The 19,172-nt window shown below is 33.1% G+C and overlaps 3 protein-coding genes and 1 long non-coding RNA gene across 22 annotated transcripts in view; 1 reads left to right on the plus strand and 3 right to left on the minus strand.

The window, feature by feature from the left end:
• Nucleotides 1–3,574, plus strand: part of LOC106664249 (beta-glucuronidase) — a 50,350-nt gene extending 46,776 nt beyond the window's left edge. For 6 of the 12 annotated variants that reach the window (XM_024226517.1, XM_024226520.1, XM_024226518.1 and 3 more), the window contains exons 11-14: nucleotides 1,953–2,037; nucleotides 2,733–2,909; nucleotides 2,988–3,126; nucleotides 3,188–3,573. In XM_024226517.1, coding sequence (XP_024082285.1) covers nucleotides 1,953–2,037; nucleotides 2,733–2,909; nucleotides 2,988–3,126; nucleotides 3,188–3,378 — 592 coding nt within the window. In that variant the 3' untranslated portion in view covers nucleotides 3,379–3,573. Of the gene's footprint in view, nucleotides 1–1,952; nucleotides 2,038–2,424; nucleotides 2,507–2,732; nucleotides 2,910–2,987; nucleotides 3,127–3,187 lie in introns of all 12 variants that reach the window. The other 6 variants (XM_024226523.1, XM_024226521.1, XM_024226522.1 and 3 more) reach the window with 4 other exon arrangements.
• On the minus strand, nucleotides 563–1,597 carry LOC112126757. Its single transcript, XR_002910205.1, has 2 exons — nucleotides 1,005–1,597; nucleotides 563–905 (listed from the first exon to the last, which is right to left on the minus strand). It is a non-coding gene; the product is annotated as an uncharacterized LOC112126757 (long non-coding RNA).
• A 1,139-nt stretch (nucleotides 3,575–4,713) lies between the features above and the next one.
• Nucleotides 4,714–6,039, minus strand: LOC106664410. 7 transcript variants are annotated; one of them, XR_001340173.1, is made up of 8 exons: nucleotides 5,867–6,039; nucleotides 5,750–5,800; nucleotides 5,613–5,685; nucleotides 5,496–5,560; nucleotides 5,370–5,438; nucleotides 5,232–5,309; nucleotides 5,129–5,182; nucleotides 4,714–5,072 (listed from the first exon to the last, which is right to left on the minus strand). XR_001340173.1 is itself a non-coding variant. In XM_014390111.1 (8 exons), the coding sequence occupies exons 1-8, from the start codon at nucleotides 5,939–5,941 to the stop codon at nucleotides 4,988–4,990; spliced, it is 528 nt and encodes a 175-aa protein (XP_014245597.1). In that variant the 5' UTR covers nucleotides 5,942–6,039; the 3' UTR covers nucleotides 4,714–4,987. The 7 variants fall into 7 exon arrangements, 4 of the variants coding, with proteins under 4 accessions (XP_014245597.1, XP_014245594.1, XP_014245596.1 ...); XR_001340171.1 differs by having other exon boundaries at nucleotides 5,496–5,552; nucleotides 5,609–5,685; XR_001340172.1 differs by having other exon boundaries at nucleotides 5,609–5,685.
• A 507-nt stretch (nucleotides 6,040–6,546) lies between these two features.
• Nucleotides 6,547–17,356, minus strand: LOC106664358 (cytosolic endo-beta-N-acetylglucosaminidase-like). 2 transcript variants are annotated; one of them, XM_014390031.2, is made up of 13 exons: nucleotides 17,192–17,356; nucleotides 12,822–12,932; nucleotides 12,603–12,756; nucleotides 12,247–12,496; nucleotides 12,032–12,180; nucleotides 9,805–10,111; nucleotides 9,573–9,738; nucleotides 9,274–9,489; nucleotides 8,795–8,961; nucleotides 8,608–8,739; nucleotides 8,487–8,543; nucleotides 6,717–6,843; nucleotides 6,547–6,647 (listed from the first exon to the last, which is right to left on the minus strand). In XM_014390031.2, the coding sequence occupies exons 3-13, from the start codon at nucleotides 12,724–12,726 to the stop codon at nucleotides 6,612–6,614; spliced, it is 1,731 nt and encodes a 576-aa protein (XP_014245517.1). In that variant the 5' UTR covers nucleotides 12,727–12,756; nucleotides 12,822–12,932; nucleotides 17,192–17,356; the 3' UTR covers nucleotides 6,547–6,611. The 2 variants fall into 2 exon arrangements, with proteins under 2 accessions (XP_014245517.1, XP_014245518.1); XM_014390032.2 differs by lacking the exons at nucleotides 12,603–12,756; nucleotides 12,822–12,932 and having other exon boundaries at nucleotides 17,192–17,343.
• Nucleotides 17,357–19,172: the final 1,816 nt, after the last annotated feature.

A 19,172-nucleotide genomic window follows, 5' to 3' on the forward strand; every position in this document is an offset into this window, starting at 1 on the left:
CTCTCTCTCTCTCTCTCTCTCTCTCTCTCTCTCCTCTCAATTTCAGCTGAAGTACCCCAAGGCTCTATTCTTGGACCTTTACTCTTCTCCACGTTTCTAAATGATCTTCCATTAGTTCTTAATTTCTCCAAATTTCATCTTTAGGCAATGACACTCAGCTTTACATTCTATGTCCTACAAGCAACATTTCTGAAGCTATCTTTCTGCTTAACCATGATCTTCTATCAAGAAATAATGGCATTCTTTTAAATCCTAACAAATCCCAGTATCCTTAATTGCCAATAAAGCCATTAATATGTATTGCCTATCCTGTTCTCAAATTATCAGCTTCCCTATTAATTTTTGTCCTAAAGTTAAAAATCTCAGCGTTATTTTTAACTACAAGCTTACGTGGCATATGAGCTCTATTATTTAAAAGGTCTACTCAAGCATCCATTCTCTTTGACGCCTTAGCATTTTTACTCCACATAAAACTAGTGTTCTCCTTATTAAATCCATACTAATTCTTTTATTCTCTTAATGTAGTGCTATTTTTTCATTTTCCTTTGACTCTCTTGATTTTAAACAAAGGGATCATATTTCTTCCTATATTAATGTCTTCAACAACCTTAATATTGTAAGCACATATAAACTTACGGTTTTAATACATATATTTAAAATTAAATCAAATAAATGTCCTAATATTGTAAGAAAATGGAAAAAGGAAACAATTTGATAAAGGAAAAAGTATATTGATGCAATAAAAAAAAGAAGGTTGTGATGAAGCCTTGAATCAGAATAGTCTGTTCTTCCGTTCCCTCAGTTCCCTTGTTTCTCCTGGCATCGTTGTTCCAGCTGTGCTGCTGACACGACCGCTAAGCCAGCATGATAACTATCGATTCTGACATGGCCATTCCTGGCGAAAGCTGCAATGAAAGTAACATTGTCAAACAGTTACTAAAACTAATAGCTCAAAGTCCAATTATAGATAAATCAGTTTAAAATTTTCTCCTTTAAATTCATACAATATTATAATTAGTAATGCCACCAAACGGGCGAAATCTTCCTATAGAACCTCTACGACTCAGCTTTCTGATCATTATTTTTTCTTCTTCTATGCGAAGGGAAGGAAAAAAATTATTATTTTTTCTTTTTAAACTAATCTGCATGTAGGAGGAGTTCGCTATAACACTTCTGATGTAAGAAAAATGGAGAAAAGACACAGTTTGATAAAGGAAAAAGTATGTTGACACAATGAAAATCAAAAGAAGGTATGAGGTCCGGTTATGGCGAAGCCTCAAGTCAATAGTCCGTTCTTCCGCTCCCTCAGCTCACTTGTTTCTTCCGACGTTGTTCCAGCTGTGCTGCCGACATGATTGCTAAGCCAGCATGATAACTATGAAACTCGATTCTAACAATTATCTATCACATTTTTCCACATTCCTTATCCACCACCAATCATGTCTTAAGCCTGCAACACTCCTCTAAAACTTCAGCCCTTCAGAATCACAAGGTCGAGACTATGGAATTTGCTTCCCTGGGAAGTTCGTTCTGCTTCCTAGCTTTTCAGATTCATGGCATCTGAATTTTTAAAAACGACATGAATTATCTCCTTTTCTCTTTCTACTTGTCTTTCGTAATGTGGTTTCATCATTCGATTATAAATAATTAATATTTTAAAGAATATATTGTCATTATTGTTTTGCTTATTTTATTATATGTGTTTATAAAACTAATTTTATTTCAAATATATGTTCAAATAAGGGGGCTTAATGCCCTATTTGTACCTATAAAATAAACAAATAAATCAAATATTAATTAGGCTAGTACTAAGGTGAAATTAAATCAAGTAGTTTGGTAGTTAAGAGATAAGTAGTTGAAGTGATATTTTTCCTTTTAATTTTTCTTAATGTAAATCATAATAATCCTGATACTTGACAATGAGAAAACAATGTATTGAAATAATATTTTAGATCTGTGGTGAGCCATGTAAAATCATTGGAAACAACGAGGCCAGTTACAGCTGTCCTCAACAAATTGTATTCCGTTGACCACGCGGTGAGTTGTAATTACAAGAAAAAAAAATGGGGGAAAAAAAAGTTTGTGAAAAGATTTCTTGGTTTGTGTTTGCAAAACTTCTGTACTGTGTATTTTTTATTTGTGAACTTATAGCATGTGGCTTTTAAATTTGATTGTACAAAATGGTGAAAAATGGCGATTTGTGTTTTGTTAGATCAGTAGCGTTTTCAACAATAGTGGGACTGTGTGAGTTTACGCTGTGACATATGATATAAACCAATTTAAACGAATGTATCTAGTAGAGATTTTTTTGATATGTTTAAGTAGTAAAGTTAAATAATAATAATAATAATTTTTTTTTAATGAAAAAACAAGCTAATGCATTTTAAAAACATGTTTTAAATTCAATTTGCATTTCAAATGTAGATCAGTGGTCCAGCATGTGAAATCCCTTGATTACCGACCTGTGACAGCAGCAATTGCTCAAGATGCAGATTATGAGCAAGCAGTGAGTAGTAAAAAAAACCGATAGTCAAATTCCCCTGTCTATTTTCTATCAATTTTTGTTAAATATTGAAATTATAATATATTTTATACTTGGTTTTATCATTGTAACTATTAACATGCATGTCAATAAGATTATTTTTGTTTTTATGGCTGGCTTTTTTGTTTTGTGATGTTTGGGGTGCTAAATGCCACCAAGAAACAGAATCCTAAGAGCAATTTTTATCTAGGGGCAATTTATGGACATCATCGGCTTCAACCGGTATAATGGATGGTACAAAGATCCTGGAAGGACGGAAGTTATTCAACTGAACGTTGAAACCGAAGCTGAAAATTGGCATTTGAAACATAAAAAACCAGTGATGATTATGGAATACGGAGCCGATACCATGCCTGGCCTACATATTGTAAGTGACCGTATATTTTCTTTGTTGATTTAATTATTTTTAGGTTTATTTCGACCCTAATTTTTAAATGTATTCTAGGAACCTGCTTACATTTGGTCTGAGGAATATCAAGTCACCCTTCTATCAGAACATTTCAAAGCTTTCGACAACCTTAGAAACAAAACTTTTTTCATCGGAGAAATGATATGGAATTTCGCCGATTTCAAAACTGAACAATGTAACTACAATTCTTTAAAAAAAAACAACAACAACATAATTTCATAAATTCAATATTCCAGCTACAACAAGAGTCGGAGGGAATAAAAAAGGCATTTTCACGAGGACTAGGCAGCCGAAGACTGCGGCGCACCATGTTAGAAAAAGATACCACCAGCTCGCTCTCGAAATTGATTGCCACGAGCTTCTGGCTGATCTCGAACATTACACCTCTCCAAAATCTCTCGAAAGGAATAATAGAAATGAACTTTGACAACAAAGTGTAACTGTGCCTAAAAATCTACTTCTTAAAGAATAAAGATTGATAGTTTTATATTTTCTCCTCAAATATCAAGTCATAATAAATGTAATGTAAATATTATAATTAATATAATCTAGATAGTTACATTGAGTTTTGCGAGTTAAATTTTGTATTGTTGATACAACTTCATAGAAAATATATCAAATATGTACAACAAGCAAAGTACAAATAAACTTTAAATTCTAACTATTTTTGCTATTAAAAANATATTATAATATAAACACTACTTTATACAAAAACCTGAAATAAGGGTACCTTATAATAAGGGTGAAACCAAATTTTTTTATTACTGAGCTTTTAGTGATTTTATCATCATAATCAGGGGTATAAAACTTTAATTTAATCATTCATCTTTCAGCTCTTTTTTATTATTTTAAAAAAAATGTTTTAACCAACTTATAAAGCAGGTATATTAATGTATACTCCAGTAAGAAAAATATAGAAAAGATGGTGAAATGCTGATACAGTTTAAAGGGCAAAACCAATGTGAACATGCATGCAATTCAGCTTAACAGAGATGATTCTTCCTTGGTAATTTTGATTTAATTTGGTAGTCGGCCTATCCTTGCTGGTCTGTCAGGCGCATTTTGGCATTTTGCTGTCTGACAGATCAACCCAAGAGGGTAGGCAGAGCCATGATGGGTACATTTTACAGGTTCATCACCTCACAAATCACTGGGGGAATATAAAGTTTCAATTTTTATTTAGCTATGCCATAAGCTGTCAAAAGGCGAGCTTTTGACACAAAATTTGTTCCGTTAATTTGTTTTGGCGAAGATAAATCTTTGCACTCGTTTCTCATTTAGCTGAAATTATAATTTTTAAGAAATATATTTTTCACAATTGAGTTTTAATACTGACAATATACAATACGGTACTTTGAACAATTTTCCTTTCAGTGTGTCAGTGACTGCAACAGCATTGACTATAAAACTTAACACTGCAAGAATCCTAACTTCTCGGGTCTGTTCTCAGTGACTCTTGTTTGACACATATGCAATTTTCCAAAATATTGAAAAATCTCAAGTTAAAGCAATTATGTAAATATTGTTGAGAAATAAATAAAAAAACAAAAGTTTTTTGTAAAGATATTAGACTAAGTATTATATTTCCTTATTCTGCTATTATTATTTGATATTAAATAAATGTTACAAATAAAGAACCTGACTCGTTTTTCTAAATTTGGTAAAACATTATCCAAATCAAGATTCTATGAGCGATAATGCACCATAGAAAAATATTTGTAAATAGAAAAATAATCTAAATACCAAAAAAATGAATAAAACATTTTTGAAAAACACTTTTGTTAAATAAATGCATAATAATCAACTTGGATTGTTAAAATGTACATGTCTACTCTTTTTTCTTGTACTGTCAGGACGTTGATTAATTTTTTCATGCTGTTGAATCTGCCGGCGTTGGAGCTCGTCTGCTAATTTTGTCTCTTCGGGTACAATTCTATTCGTCGGCTTGAAAATCGCTTCGGTGTGTCTCCTTGATTGGTGCGGTTGAAAATGCGACGGATGTCTTTGTTCAACTTCACCCTTGTATTTATTCAAATTCAAATTTCCATCACCTCTGCTATTCTTAGCCAAATAATTGTAATCGCTCGGATAAGTGACACGGTGGTCTTTCGGTGAGAGCGTCTGAAAACGAGAAAATTTTGTTTTATCCTAAAATAATTTGATTTGTTATCTCTCACCGAAGAGACGATTTCAGGATGCTCAACATGCATCGAACGATGACCTAGAGGTACCTTTAAAGCCTGAATATTAATACTATACTAAATAATATTTAAAGCCTACTTTAGGTGGTATTGTTTTGGGCAGTTGCCTGCTACCACGTGAATTCATAGAATGATGGCCAATGGAACCTGAGCGTCTCTTGTAAATGGCATCGGATTAATCAATTTTCCATTATAATAATAAAATAAACTTTATTACCTCTACTTCTTTAGTGGCACTTCCTCGTGAACCAATTAATTTATGACCGGCAGGTAACTTTTCTGTTTGCTAATATAAATTTTATTTTTTTAAGTATTGAACATATAATAATCAACTTTTACTCACCCTCTCTCTATTAATTTGGCTTGATATATCTTTGTGTCCTACATTATCTCTACCTGTCTAAGTTGCTATTATTTTTTATTTTGTGTATATTTTTTAAATTCACACTGGCTTACGAACGGTCTTGTGCATGTCGATTCGGATGCACCCCCATGTCTTTATGTCCTTCAGCATGCTTCTTTTCTACTGTTTTCTGTTCATATAGATAAAATTGCATTTATGCTGCTTAATGTTCACTTCTAATGTTTTGTTTTTACCGGTCGGGTGGGTTCTGAACTCAAGTAGTAATGCCCAGTCGATTCCCTTTTCTGCATTAAAAAGAAAGGCATAATTATTTAATCGGCATGTGAACTTTTACGCTGTAAACCTGTAACCTCATGCAGTTCCTTTGGTTTTGTATATTCTGATGTCATGTTGACATGTCCAATTGGTTGTTTCGCACTCATCATTTATAATTGAGATAAAAATTCCGGTGTCTTTCAATTTAAATAAAAAACAATGTGTTTCTTCCAAGTGAAAAAGTTTCTATTTTTTTAAAATTTTTTTCTCATGTGTTTTATATTCATTTTTATAAATATGCCACCTTTTTCAACATTACATTATATTATTATATAAAACAATCTGTCTTCTTTAAATAGAATCTATAATAATTTGTTACATCTTACTACCAGCTTTACTTCCTTTGCTGAAGTTGTCATAGAGTATTTTCACACAGGGGGGGTCACACAGGGATACAGCACGTATGGATTTGTGCACCTGATAACTTTTTTGTCTTACAACACCTTGCATTCATTAAGTGTACATTTTCGAAGTTATTAGCAACAGTAGTTGACTGAAGACATTTCAAAATTTGGTCAAGCAAGGAGCCTATCCTCGTATCTCCAGCACTCTAAGACAATTTCTACTTCCATTTAGCATTGTGGCATAAATTCAATAGCTTAAGAATGAAAGAAGTCCTTATTAACTATTTAATTTTTTTGTATCTACAGTTCTGGTAATTATACTTAAGTTTGTTTTTAATTTTTATGATTGGCAGGAGAAATAAATAAGGGTATAGATTTAAAAAAATAATTTATTATGTAGACATTTTTGTTCCACTCCACCTGCGCCACCTCACATTTATACTTTCTCGTGGATACTCGATTTTGATGCTCTCTGCAAAGTAGAAAATTAGAAACAAATAAAAAAATTATTATTTTTTAAAAACATAATTGATCTATTAACCTTAAACTGATAGCTATCTTTCAAAGCTTTTTTGACAATTACTTCACCTATGAGCATCACTTCTCTGTCCATTAGCCTGCATCCAATTTCCAAAACTGTTCCTTCGCAAGGCCCAAAAATAAATTTTCTAAAAATAATATAAAATTTTCATAAACAAAATATAATATTGTGGTGAGTTGAAGCTGTTTCCGATCATCCTGGCCTGACTATTCTCACTGATTTCGCTTGAGATTCGTTTCAATATTTTGAAATTTTATGAAACTTCGAAAAGGACGCTACTGACAAAAAAAGATAATCTAGATAACTAAACTGCTCAAAAATGCACAGAAATAATGTCAATTTTGTAGTATTTACTTTCCCTAGCATTTTTATTATAAATTGCATGAAAAATTTATTAGAAATTATGTTTTTAATGAAGGAAAATTTAATTTTTTATTGGATACAATAATTTTTTTAAACAATATCATGTATAAATGACCTCTATTAGGTAAAACCTCTGTGTACCTGTTAGGCATACTATTAATAAGGGTGTCACTAATTTCATAAGTTATGTCACTCCATAGATGTTGCAATGTTGCACTCAGTTGTTGCAGGTCAACTGGCTGCAGATGGTGATCGAAAAGACTTCTCTGCAACGCATCCCATATGTGGAGAACTGGGGGAAGGGGCAGATAGGAAATTCCCAGGTTTTCTAAACACTGATGAACAATTCTGCCTCCATGAGGTCTGGCATTGTCATACAGCAATAGAAAAATCCCTGCTATCAAGATCCTGGTTTGAGGGATGTATTCCTTGATAATTACTTGGACATAATGGACTGCGATGAAGCTGTGGGTTGATAAAGGCCTTTCCAAAACATCTTGTACTTCATTTAGGATCTGGCAGGCACAATGGAAAGAATTCTATCTTGCAGCAAGCAGGATATTTCTGTCCTCCCTTAGTGTTGTTATGCGCTGAGATCCACTACCAGGCCTCCTATTGGCACTTCCAGTCTCTCAGAATCGGGCTAAAGCCCGGGAAACCATGCTCTGAGAAACGCGAAATGCCTCTGCGATATCCACTTGGATTAAAATGGCGAAAAGACAAGAATTTTTTTTTTTTAGAAAATGAGTATTCTTCATGTTTACTATTCTTAAGTAAATCCGTTCTTAATAAAAATGAGGATTAACATTTGTTTGTTTTTGGTTTGTATTTTCTATTTTGTTTTATCCAACTTACAAGAATATATCGGTTAATTTAATTAACATTAATAGAATAATAAAACACAAATATCCCTATTCATGTTTGAGCAATTTATATTAAATGTAGATACACTTGAAAATACAAGAACTATCTGTGAAGTAAATTCTATTTCATAACTGGGTAAACTGCCCTAAATTATTGGATTGGTAAAAATTAATGTCCCAAGAAGAAAAACAAGGAATTTAACACCTATCTTCCGACCAAGAAGACTCAACAAATTACAGATATTTAGTAATGGCCGATTTATGTTTGATAAAATAATAATGAATAATAAAAATAATAACTGTATATTCAACTATTAATGTACTATGCATTAAAATAATGTGTTAAAATAATTGTAATGTAATAATGTATTTTGCATTAAAATAATTGTATATTAGCTATGGAAATGTTTAAGGTTATTAATAAAGTTAAAGAATAAATAATAATAATAGTAGTAACACACAAACTGCTCAAGATGATGAATTGACAAAAAAAAAAAAAAAAAAAAAATATATATATATATATATATATATAAATTTTTCAAACCTTTTTCTCCAATGATTGGCCTCATCTGTGCCTGCAGAATAATCCAGTATTTGTTTCCTATATTAAAAAAAAAAAAATAATAATAATCACAGAAGAGAATAAAAACCATTAACAACCTTACTTGCGCACTGAATTCCTGTCTATATACTTAACAAGAACTTCTACTTCACCCTCCTCTTCTCCAAAGTTTTTAATCGCTAATATTATCTCTAATGCGTCGGCAGAATTCAATTTGAAGTCGCAAAAAAACAATCTAAAGGGTGAAAATCAATTATATTTCTTGTATTGGGCAAATGAACAGACTTGACCTTTCAAAATGATCGCTTTTAAGAAGTACGCTGTTCCCTCCATGGTATGCGTCTAAGTGATAATATGTTAAACATGAATATTCGCTGTCGTCTCCTTCCCAAGGGATGATATCTGTCAATTGGAAATCCTGCCGACTTAAGTTATACCAAGGGCCTTCGGTGTATATCTTTAATAGAATAAATAGGGAGTTTTCAATGAAAATGTGAGATTAAATTGAAACTGTTATAAAAATAGTTAATTTGTTAGCTGACGTCTTCTTGGTGATTTGACCCATAATCATTCCTAAGATTATTTTAAAATTTGCAATTATTTTTGAATTGTGCGATAATGCTTTTTAAATTATCTCTGGCATGTCAGTAGATGATTACAAAATTGTTTTTTGTTGACCTGCTTACTATCTTGTTATATAATGATAGAAAATTTTGAATCACCATGACAAAATATTGCCAGCATGAACCTTAATTCTAAAAATGCCTACCTGTCCCTTTGAATAGTAGTTTTTTCCAAATCCAGTGCAAAAGGACGTTTTAAACGGCAACTCCTTAGGGCCGGATACAAACAAGTACGGGTACATACGTTGCCAAAACTTGAAATCTCGTGCAATAAAAGGATCATCTTCGGTTTGACATTCGTGGACCCATCCTGGAGCAAATATCGCAGCAGAAAGGTTGTACTTACGGATCAACTTCATCGCCTACAAAATACAATTAAAATTGAGGCTATTTTTTTATAATTAGAAGTTAGTGTGTTAATTAAAATATGTATTTTTTAATTTACCTTGTGTGAATTAAATCCACCTCCTCCATAACAGCCTCGCCCAAACACGTCGATCCCTACAAAAACATCTGCGGCTCGATTTTCTGCGAATCTTTTGGAAAATGTTAGATTTTCCTCTTTCCAGTTGTAGTTGAGAAAAATGCCATCCGTTATGTCAAAAAATGTACTGCGATTAATAAATTATTGTCAAAATAATATTATAAAAATATGTATACTTGGTAAGTTAATTTACCAATTGTGTCCGTTTAGTTCATTCTGGTAGCAGATCTCACCATTGGGAATTGTCACCGAATCATACCAAATGACTATATTATTGGGGTCGACTTTCTTAAGTTGTTTCCTCAGCTCTTTAACAAGCTCGATAAAATTGGGCATATTCGCCATCGAAATGTCATTTTCGATGTTGAGAAGATATCCTGAAAATTTGTAATGCTTGGCTATCTGGGCAACTTTTACGCAGAAGCTCTCGATGAGTTTATCTTCTTTGAGAAGGTTCTTACAGAACTCATGCCCTTTTTCTCCCTCTGTTATTATAGTGCCTGCAATTTAAAAATCTCAAGAAGTATAGAGTTTTGCAAATATTGGAGTTCATCATCCCACATTTTTTCAAAATATACAATACACATAAGGTCCGGGACAAAAAAATAGCCCACCCAATATTTTTTCTCTTAATCAATTTTAACCATTGATATAATTTTTTTATTTTTATAATTGTTTTTATTTATTTTGAACTGATTTTCTCCATTAGGAACTGAAAAAAAAAAACTTTGTAAGAATTAATGAATAATACTTGATTTAGGGAGAGACAAAAAGATAGCACACTTGTTGTTTATTTACAAACAAAACCAAATCCCTCTGAGTAAACAAGGCTAATTCAATACAGTTTCTGCATTCATGTGTATTAGTGCGATGGAACGAGCAAAACCATTAACACCAGCTGAAAAAAATATCATTCAGCGAATGGAAAATCGAGGATTTTGTATTTCTAGTATTTCAAAAAATACCGGTAGGAGTAGGAAAGTAATTTTAAATTTTTTGAAGTCTCCAGAAATCTATGGGACGAAGAAATCTCCTGGAAGACCACTGGCCTTAACAACACGGGAAAAACGGGCAATTTTAAGGGTTGCATCCAACTCAACTTTAACGGCCCGTCAAATTGCTGCGAGAGCTGGTGGAGTGAAGAATGTGAAAAACGTCCAAAAGATCATTTGTCCAGCTCCTCACATCAAAAGAATGAAAATGAAAGGCATTCCACCTTTAAGCACGGCACATAAAGAAAGAAGAAAGGAGTTTTCCCGTGAACATGTGCAATGGAAAGACGAATGGAAGGATGTCCTGTTCACCAATGAAAAAAAATTCAATCTCGATGGTCCCAATGGCTGGGCTCACTATTACCATGACCTACGGAAAGAAGAGAAAGTGTTTTCCAAGAGGCAAATGGGAGGAGGCACCGTCATGTTATGGGGTGGTATTGGCTATGATCACAAAACTGATATTGAGTTTATTTCAGGTCGAATGAACAGCCAACAATATGTTAATTTGTTAGAAAACCAATTAAAAAAATATTTTGAACTTGTTCCTAAAGAGAATGTAATTTTTCAGCAAGATAATGCTCCAGTTCAGGCAAAAGTTGCAAAAGAATTTTTTAGAAAAGAAAGGATCAGAATTATAGATTAGCCGGCTAGGTCCCCGGATTTTAATATCATCGAAAATGCATGTGGGCATCTTGCTAGGAGTGTTTACAGTGGTAGCCGACAATTTCAGGGCATTGAAGAATTGGAAAAAAAAAAAAAAAATTCAGGAGGAGTGGGCCAAACTTCCACAAGAGATGATTCGTCGTCATTTTGACTCGCTTTTAAATCGTATGACTGCTGCATTAGAAAAAGGTGGTGCATATACAGGATATTAAATTTAATTTGTGTTATTTTACTTGTGTTTTAATAAAGAATTTTACTATTATTATTCACTGTGCTATCTTTTTGTTTCACCCCAAATCAAGTATTATTTATTAATTCTTACAAATTATTTTTTTCCAATTCCTAATGGAGAAAATCGGTTCAAAATACACTACATATTAATAAAAAAAATTATATCAATGGTTAAAATTGATTAAGAGAAAAAATATTGGGTGGGCTATCTTTTCGTCCCGGACCTTATGAAGTATTTATTACACAATTACACAGTAGGCAGTATTAATTATTTAAATGAATTACACTTTTATCTAAGATTTTGGTTGAGATGAAAAAGCTAGTGCCATGAGTGGGATTTGAACCCCGGCTCAATACGCCGCTGCTCTAACAACTTGAGAAGTCACAACAGCACAAGAGCATCGGTAATTTGCCAAAGGTAGTGGGCTCAAATCCCACTCATGACACTAGCTTTTTCATCTCAGCCAAAACTTTAGAACAAAAGTATAATTAATTAAAAACAAAACAAAAATAAAACAATAGTTATTGTACCTAGAACAGTGACTCCATTTGCATGAGCAGCATTAATCCATGCTAAAGGTGGTATTGTAAGAAGTGTATGACTGAAATAAACAAATATATCTATTCCAGCCCATCTAAAGAATGTGAATGGATCTTCGGAAGCGCAACCCTTGACATACCTAAAATTTCAACATAAAATAATTTTTACCTTACATTATGAGTTAAAATGTTACAAAAATCTCTACTTGTCATCAAGATATCCTCCTTTCATGTCATGACAATAAAGGGTTTTTGGAACGCACTCCTTCCCCTGCAGTAAAATATTATCCTCAAAATAAGATTTACAGTCTTTATGCCATTTGAAGCACCGAGAGGATTTGTTAAGTTTTGGTATGACTTTTTCAGCCCAACTCTGTTTTGAAGGAGGCTTCCATTGAAGGATGCCTTCTAAGGAAGAAATCGGTTGGCAAATATCCTCTCTATCATCACACATGGCTAAAATAAATCAATTGTCAGTGTTGTCATTTGCTCAAGCGCAAAAGCTGTTTAAACATCATCTAAAGAGAAGTTCAATAAAACTGGATATAAACAAAATATGTACATTTTTTAGATGTGACCTTTTGAGGCTTAGGCTCAGGAGAAGGGTCTACCCGTTGAGTTATAATTCGATTTCTTCTCTCTTCAATTACAACTGTAAGAGTTTTAGTTTTTTTGTTTCTGCTCATTGTGACTCACGATTTTATGTTACAACAGGCCTATGTTAAAAAGGATTTCATTGATAAATTAGGTAGAAAAATTGCAAAATGTTGAAACAACTTACTGAGGAGGAATTAAGTCAGTCAACTTAAAAAAAGGAACTTTAAGCTTTCAAAATGGACAGGAGAAGTACCCATTGCAACTTCAGTACTCTGAATTCGCTGTTGCTTGAAAACTGTCGAAAAAACTTTGAAAATTAAATCTACCGACTTTCATAATTAATTAAATAAGAAAAAGTTTAAAGTCATCGTTGGATTTGTTGAAAGCCTTGGTGAGAAAGCAATAGTTGAATGAAGTCAATTTCATTCATTTTAAGTAAGTTTTAGGTAATTCTACAACTGCAAATGTGTAAAAATAAAAGAAAGACATATAAATAGCTTGTAGATCTAGGTTTTCTTTGTTCCTAATTGAAATATTCAGTCTTAATTAAGCTCCGTTGAACTTTTTTGTATATCAGCAAAATTAAACAGACAGTCAAATTTAAAAATGCTCATTGATGATGATATTCATGTAGGTGTTATCATAATGTTCTTGTTGATTCGGCATTTTCATAGTTGCCTAAATTATTATAGAATTCCTCTTCTGTACAAACTACCGTGATATATTGATTCCTGCAGATCCTTCTATGTCTATTCAATATGCATACTGTTTCCACTTGGCAAAAGTAGTGTAATAGATACACTGGTGAGGTGTTTCATAAGTAATACGAGGAAATTATACGAGTTACTGTAGCTGGTGAGGCTTTTAAAGGCAGTTTCTTCCTCTACCCTGCAGATTCCTGTTGACTGAATGTGAGCATGCTTTTCTATAAATGTTCCATCATTATTAATAAAAATTGTTATTACTGGGTGAAAATAGTGAATAGCCGAATTAGTGAGGTTTTTCAGAAGTTGTTAGAAAACTCATAAAACTGTTTTTTTTCTCTACCAATTCATTGGACGGCAAACCTCCACATTTAAAGTTGCTGACATTTTTCAACATCAAATATAAAAATGAAGTTTATACAGCTTTGTTCTATAAATATGTCGGAAAGTCCGCAGAAATATTTTTTATTTATTTATTTGTTATAGTCAAAACAGGATACATCCCAATACAGAGCAGTTATATTAAATGAATACATATGGACGACCTGTGTAAACACATAACCAAGTCCATGGACAGGGAGATAGCAGTGACATTCTTCATGGATATAGAGATAGCATTCAACAATGTAACTACAGCCTCTATATATAAAAAAATTAAAAATAAGGGGTTTCGGCAAAGGTCTGTATGAAAAGGGCCTAAGGAAAAGGATTACATGCACCCTGGGCGGCACAACCGCCAAAGCTAGAACAACCAGAGGATGCCAACAAGGAGCAGTTTTTTCACCACTGCTATGGACAACACTGGTAAGCGAACTCGCAAAGCTAGTACACACTTGTAGGCAAAATCGCCTGACTGTCTACAGACAAATCGCTGATTTTGTCTGTAGACTGTTGTGGAACAAATCGAAGATGATCTAGAATCTTTGTCACACGCCCACACCTACACAGCTTAGTTAAACTAGTTTCCATGATAACATGAGTGAGATGTGGCTTTACTGCTTGAGCAGTTTTAATTTTTGATTAAAAACGGAAAATTAATCATAAATATTAGTGCACAAGGAACTTTTTAGCAGATGGGATTTAAAGGTAAAATGCCCTCTAATACACTCTCAACAACATCTTCAACAGCTGACGATCGCTCATTATGATGAAGACCGTTACAAGTGATTTCTGAATTGCCTCTCTCGCCAGTTTTGTGATTGTTTGGGCACTTTTCGATTTCGCAATCTGTTTTGTAATTATGACTCGACATTGTGAAGTTTTTCATCGCTCTTATACCCCTATCGTCTAAGACAAAAGGAAGCACACAATCCTTAGGAGTAAGCTGTGAAAAGTCCATGTACAACCGTCCAAAGGATTGTAACAGATTTTTATGATTTTATTTCAAAATGCCTCAGGGGTGCACTTGTAATGAAATGTCCTCAAAACCACACCAGCAGGGGCAGAGGAAGATCCATGTTACTACCAAGGTTCTATTCGGCTCAGTCTCGGCAATAGCAAATATGAAAGAGACGGAAAAATTGCAGAACAAAAGGACCAAACAGAATAATGTAAGGGTTAATGGAGTCACAAATCAAAAAAGTTTTTCATTAGATACTTTTTTTTCCAGGTTTCGGTTCAATGATCTCAGATTAACTTAACTATGATAAGATAATAGTTCATTTATTCAACTCGCTTTATGTACGTTTCAACGTTATGTTCTCTCATGTACCACCATACTATTTACATTATTAAATCACGTTCATTCAATTGAAGTTTGTGCTTTGTTTCAACCTTGCTTTCAAATGTATTTGTAAAAAGGTTTCAGCAATTTCACCCGGCTAATAACCACAGATTTGGAAAATTTACTACTTATGGTTGGAAATAAAATATAAAAAGCAAGAAAAAAAAGAAAAGAAAAAACAAGATTCAGAAAAAACATTCCAGCCTCTATGTTGTTGATGTTGCGGAACATGTCTCAAGTTTTCCATCCAAGCTGGGAGACCATGGACTTACAAGTGTTGTATACAGGTAGTTACAGAACAAGTGATTTGTTCCCGATTTGTCTGCAGACAATCGCAGAACTTTGTCTATAGACACGAGTTGCACGATTTCGTCTATGAGTGTGTCCTAGCCTTATCCTTATACAGGAACAAGTAGGAATCTACTAAGCTTGCGCTCATCCTTGCCATAGTGGTAAAAGGCTGGAGAGATGGTTGACAGCCCGTTTCTGTACCGATTCTAATTTTCTGGCTTCCATCCTGCCTCTACAATCCATAATGAAGCATATTACTGAAGCGACCTTACAAGAGTTTGGTACAAAATTCTTATTGATAAACTCAAGGTTTTGTTAAAGGCTTCAACTATGTTTGATTAATAATGATCTAATCTATCTTTTCTTTATCCTATTGCTAACCTCTCTGTACCTCAGGGCCTCGTCAATTAATAATAAAATAACACAAATACACAGAAAAAAGATAAAAACATGATACTCTGGCTAGCATTCACACTACCCCAGAGTACTCGATAATACTCATTGGGCATAAGCCCCTAAATTCAAGCAAATAAATACATTCATTCCAATAAATGAAACATATCACTGAAGATACAAGACTTTTAAACAATTAAAAATATTTAAGGCCCTGAGATACTGAAACAGTGATCCGTGCCTCAATCTAAGATATGGCAATTTAGAAAAGAGAAGGTGAAGCAATTGAAGCTTCTAAAATGGCCAATCTTTACAATTTTGCGATAGCATGGCCTCAACAATAATCCAGTTCGTGAAAGGGGCTGGAAATTATCAGAGAGTGGCAATCTTTAGGGCTATTTTGAAAGGTTCTCCAATTTTGATTTTAGATGAAGCAACATCATCATTAGACTCTATAATATCTTGGTATTGGCCCAGAAGCCACAGAAGGTAGAACATCGATTTGCATAGCACACTGACTTTCCGCAATAATGGATGCGGATGAAATCCTCATTTTGGACAACGGCAGCTTGGCCGAAATGAAGATGCATGAAAGCCTGCTCACCAATTCAGATTCTTTGTATACGAAGATGTGGGAAATGCAACACGACAAAATCAAACAGGTCAAAGCTTTCGAAGCGCAGGCCACCCAATACTCGGTGGCCATATTTTTGAACAAAATGTATAATTGTATATATGTAAAATACTTATTGTGCTAATTATGTTGCGAGGTTTAATGCCGATTTATATTCAGGCAACAAACAACAACCCAAGGTAGATGAACTAAAGAAAATATGAAATGACGTCTTAATTTTTATTCACAAGAAATGAATAATTTTATTCAAGACCATGCATACTATGTGGTATGCCGTACTTCTTTCTTTGCACGCTTAATTCTTTGAAGTCTGTTATTATGTGCTTCCACACAATGGGAACCTATTTCGTCTCACCCCCTTTAGAAGGGTTCTGTATGTGATCTTGGTATGTCCTATGCGCAACCTGGTATGACCTTTTCCCTTCTGGATCCAGCCTTCACAGGCCAGGGTCTTCTTGACGATTATATGTCGTTTATTGTAAATCCGCTGGGTGGGGTTGTGTAGTGGTCAACTTCGTTGCCTTATTGGTTATACAAACACGCCCAGGAACCCAAGCAAAATCGAAAATCAAAAGGCATACAGACATGGATTTCTGCTGGTGAGACAATTTTATACAAATCGTTTTACTGCCCGATATGACAGGCTTGATTGGGCAGACTAAAAAGCTTCAAATTCATCACCTCATTCTCTGGATTATGAGATCACAGACATGTTTGCAAAAGATTATTGCCGTTCTATGAAGTACATATAAAAACATAGCCCTCGTAAATTAAAAAAAAAATTAAATGCATAAATTAACACTGCTTACTGGAAAATGTTAATATCCGGGCTTGACGATAATCTTCCAACCCGAATAACCGGAGGTATTTACATTTTCGTTTGAGTGTGAGTGTGAGGTGGCCGGTCTCATGAAATCAGGCCACGCGATGCTTCGCCTGATAAAAGATAACAACTGTCAATGTCAAATACTGGAAAACAAACAACAAAATATTATCGATTGTATTTAATTCAATCGTTCTACTATCAAATCGAATTGAAATGTTTATGTTTATTATATTGAAGTAAGTACAAACTGAATCATGCTGATTACAATAAAATAAATACTCCAGAATTATTTCTTAGATCTGCCAAGGATCCATCAGCTTCACATGAGCTTCCATTTTTCAATTATGCAGAAGCAGAACTAAGAAAAGTCGTAGAAATCATGAAAAAGAAAATAAAATATACAAAAATAAAATATACAAAAATAAACACTCTGAAAGAAAGTAAACATGCAAATAAAAATAAAAGAAAGTAATAATTCTGTGGGAAATACATAAATGCAACAAGTGACTAAGGTTGCACTGGCGGTGTTATTTCATAAGCCACTCATGTGCTGCTATACATTTTCATGTTACATTTTACTCTGGAAAACAAGGAAACAACTAATTTATTAACATTCTGAAAGAAAGTAAACATACAAATAAAAATAAAAGAAAGTAATAATTCTGTGGGAAATACATAAAAGCAACAAGTGACTAAGGTTTCAATGGTGGTGTTATTTCATCAGCTCCTAATAAGTTTTCACTTTTCAATTATGCAAAAGTAAAACAAAGACTGGTGTGATAGAAGACACAAAAAAGAAATGAAAATTACCAAAATGAAACAGATCTCTGTGAAAGTTAAAGCTGCATGTCATTTTTTAAGGCTTTTAATACGAATGTCATTTTACCATCCACTCATATTACATTTTATTCTGGAAAAAAATTGACATTGTAAATAAAATAAGTAAAACCTTAAATACAAATTCTGTGAAAGATAAAGCTACAAATATATTTGTAATGCTTGCAATGGTGGTATTATTTCATCAGCCACTCATGCGTTTCTATAGATTTTCATGTTACGTTTTGCCCTATAAAACTAAGCATTGTAATTTATTTATTAAAATTCTAAAATAAAATAAAAGTACAAATAAAAATAAAAGAAAGTAACAATTCTGTGGGAAATACATAAAAGCAACAAGTGACTAAGGTTGCAATGGTGGTGTTATTTCATCACCTCCTCATGAGATTTCACTTTACAATTATGCAGAAGCAGAACTAAGATGACAATGTGATAAAAGGCATGAAATTTTTTTTTTGAAACGGCATGAAAAAGGCATATAAATTTTTTAAGGCTTTTAAATGGTTGTCATTTCACCATTCATATTACATTTTATTCTGGAAAAAAATTTGACACAGTTAATAAAATAAGTGAAAACAAATAAAAATAAAATACAAATTCTGGGTAAGATAAAGCTACAAGTAAATTTTTAGGGCTTGTAATGGTGGCGTAATTCATCAGCCACTCTTGTGATGCTATTCATTTTCATATTACATTTTACTCTGGAAAACGAAGGAACAACAAATTTATTAACATTCTGAAAGAAAGTAAACATACAAATAAAAATAAAAGAAAGTACTAATTCTGTGGGAAATACATAAAAGCAACAACTGACTAAGGTTGCAATGGCAGTGTTATTTCACCAGCTTCTCAGGATATTCTATTTTACAATTATATTTTATTATGCAGAAGAAGAACTAAGAAATGTGATAGAAGGCACGAAAAAGAAAAGAAAGTATATAAAAATAAAATAAATCTCTGTGAAAGATAAAGCTGCATGTAAAACTTTTTTAATGCTTGCGATGGTGTTATTTCATCAGCATGTTACATTTTGCTCTAGAAAACTAAAAGACATAACTTATTTATTAAAATTCTAAAAGAAAATAAAGATCCAAATAAAAATAAACAAAAGTACCTAACTATTACGT

The sequence above is a fragment of the Cimex lectularius genome, unplaced genomic scaffold (assembly GCF_000648675.2).
Source record: "Cimex lectularius strain Harlan isolate CLEC.00 unplaced genomic scaffold, Clec_2.1 scaffold50, whole genome shotgun sequence".
Classification (NCBI taxonomy): domain Eukaryota; kingdom Metazoa; phylum Arthropoda; class Insecta; order Hemiptera; family Cimicidae; genus Cimex; species Cimex lectularius.

Excerpts from the sequence above, each read along its gene's own strand:
- LOC106664410 (XM_014390108.1), bottom strand. The coding sequence starts at position 5,941 with ATGATGAGTGCGAAACAACCAATTGGACATGTCAACATGACATCAGAA. Across the intron at positions 5,686-5,749 it reads GTTCAGAACCCACCCGACCG|AAAACAGTAGAAAAGAAGCA; the intron begins GTAAAAACAAAA and ends CTATATGAACAG. Across the intron at positions 5,549-5,612 it reads GAATCGACATGCACAAGACC|GTAGAGATAATGTAGGACAC; the intron begins GTTCGTAAGCCA and ends CAACTTAGACAG.
- LOC106664358 (XM_014390031.2), bottom strand. The coding sequence starts at position 12,726 with ATGAGCAGAAACAAAAAAACTAAAACTCTTACAGTTGTAATTGAAGAG. Across the intron at positions 8,740-8,794 it reads AAAAGCGATCATTTTGAAAG|ATTGTTTTTTTGCGACTTCA; the intron begins GTCAAGTCTGTT and ends TTCACCCTTTAG. Across the intron at positions 6,648-6,716 it reads AAGATAGCTATCAGTTTAAG|AGAGCATCAAAATCGAGTAT; the intron begins GTTAATAGATCA and ends TCTACTTTGCAG.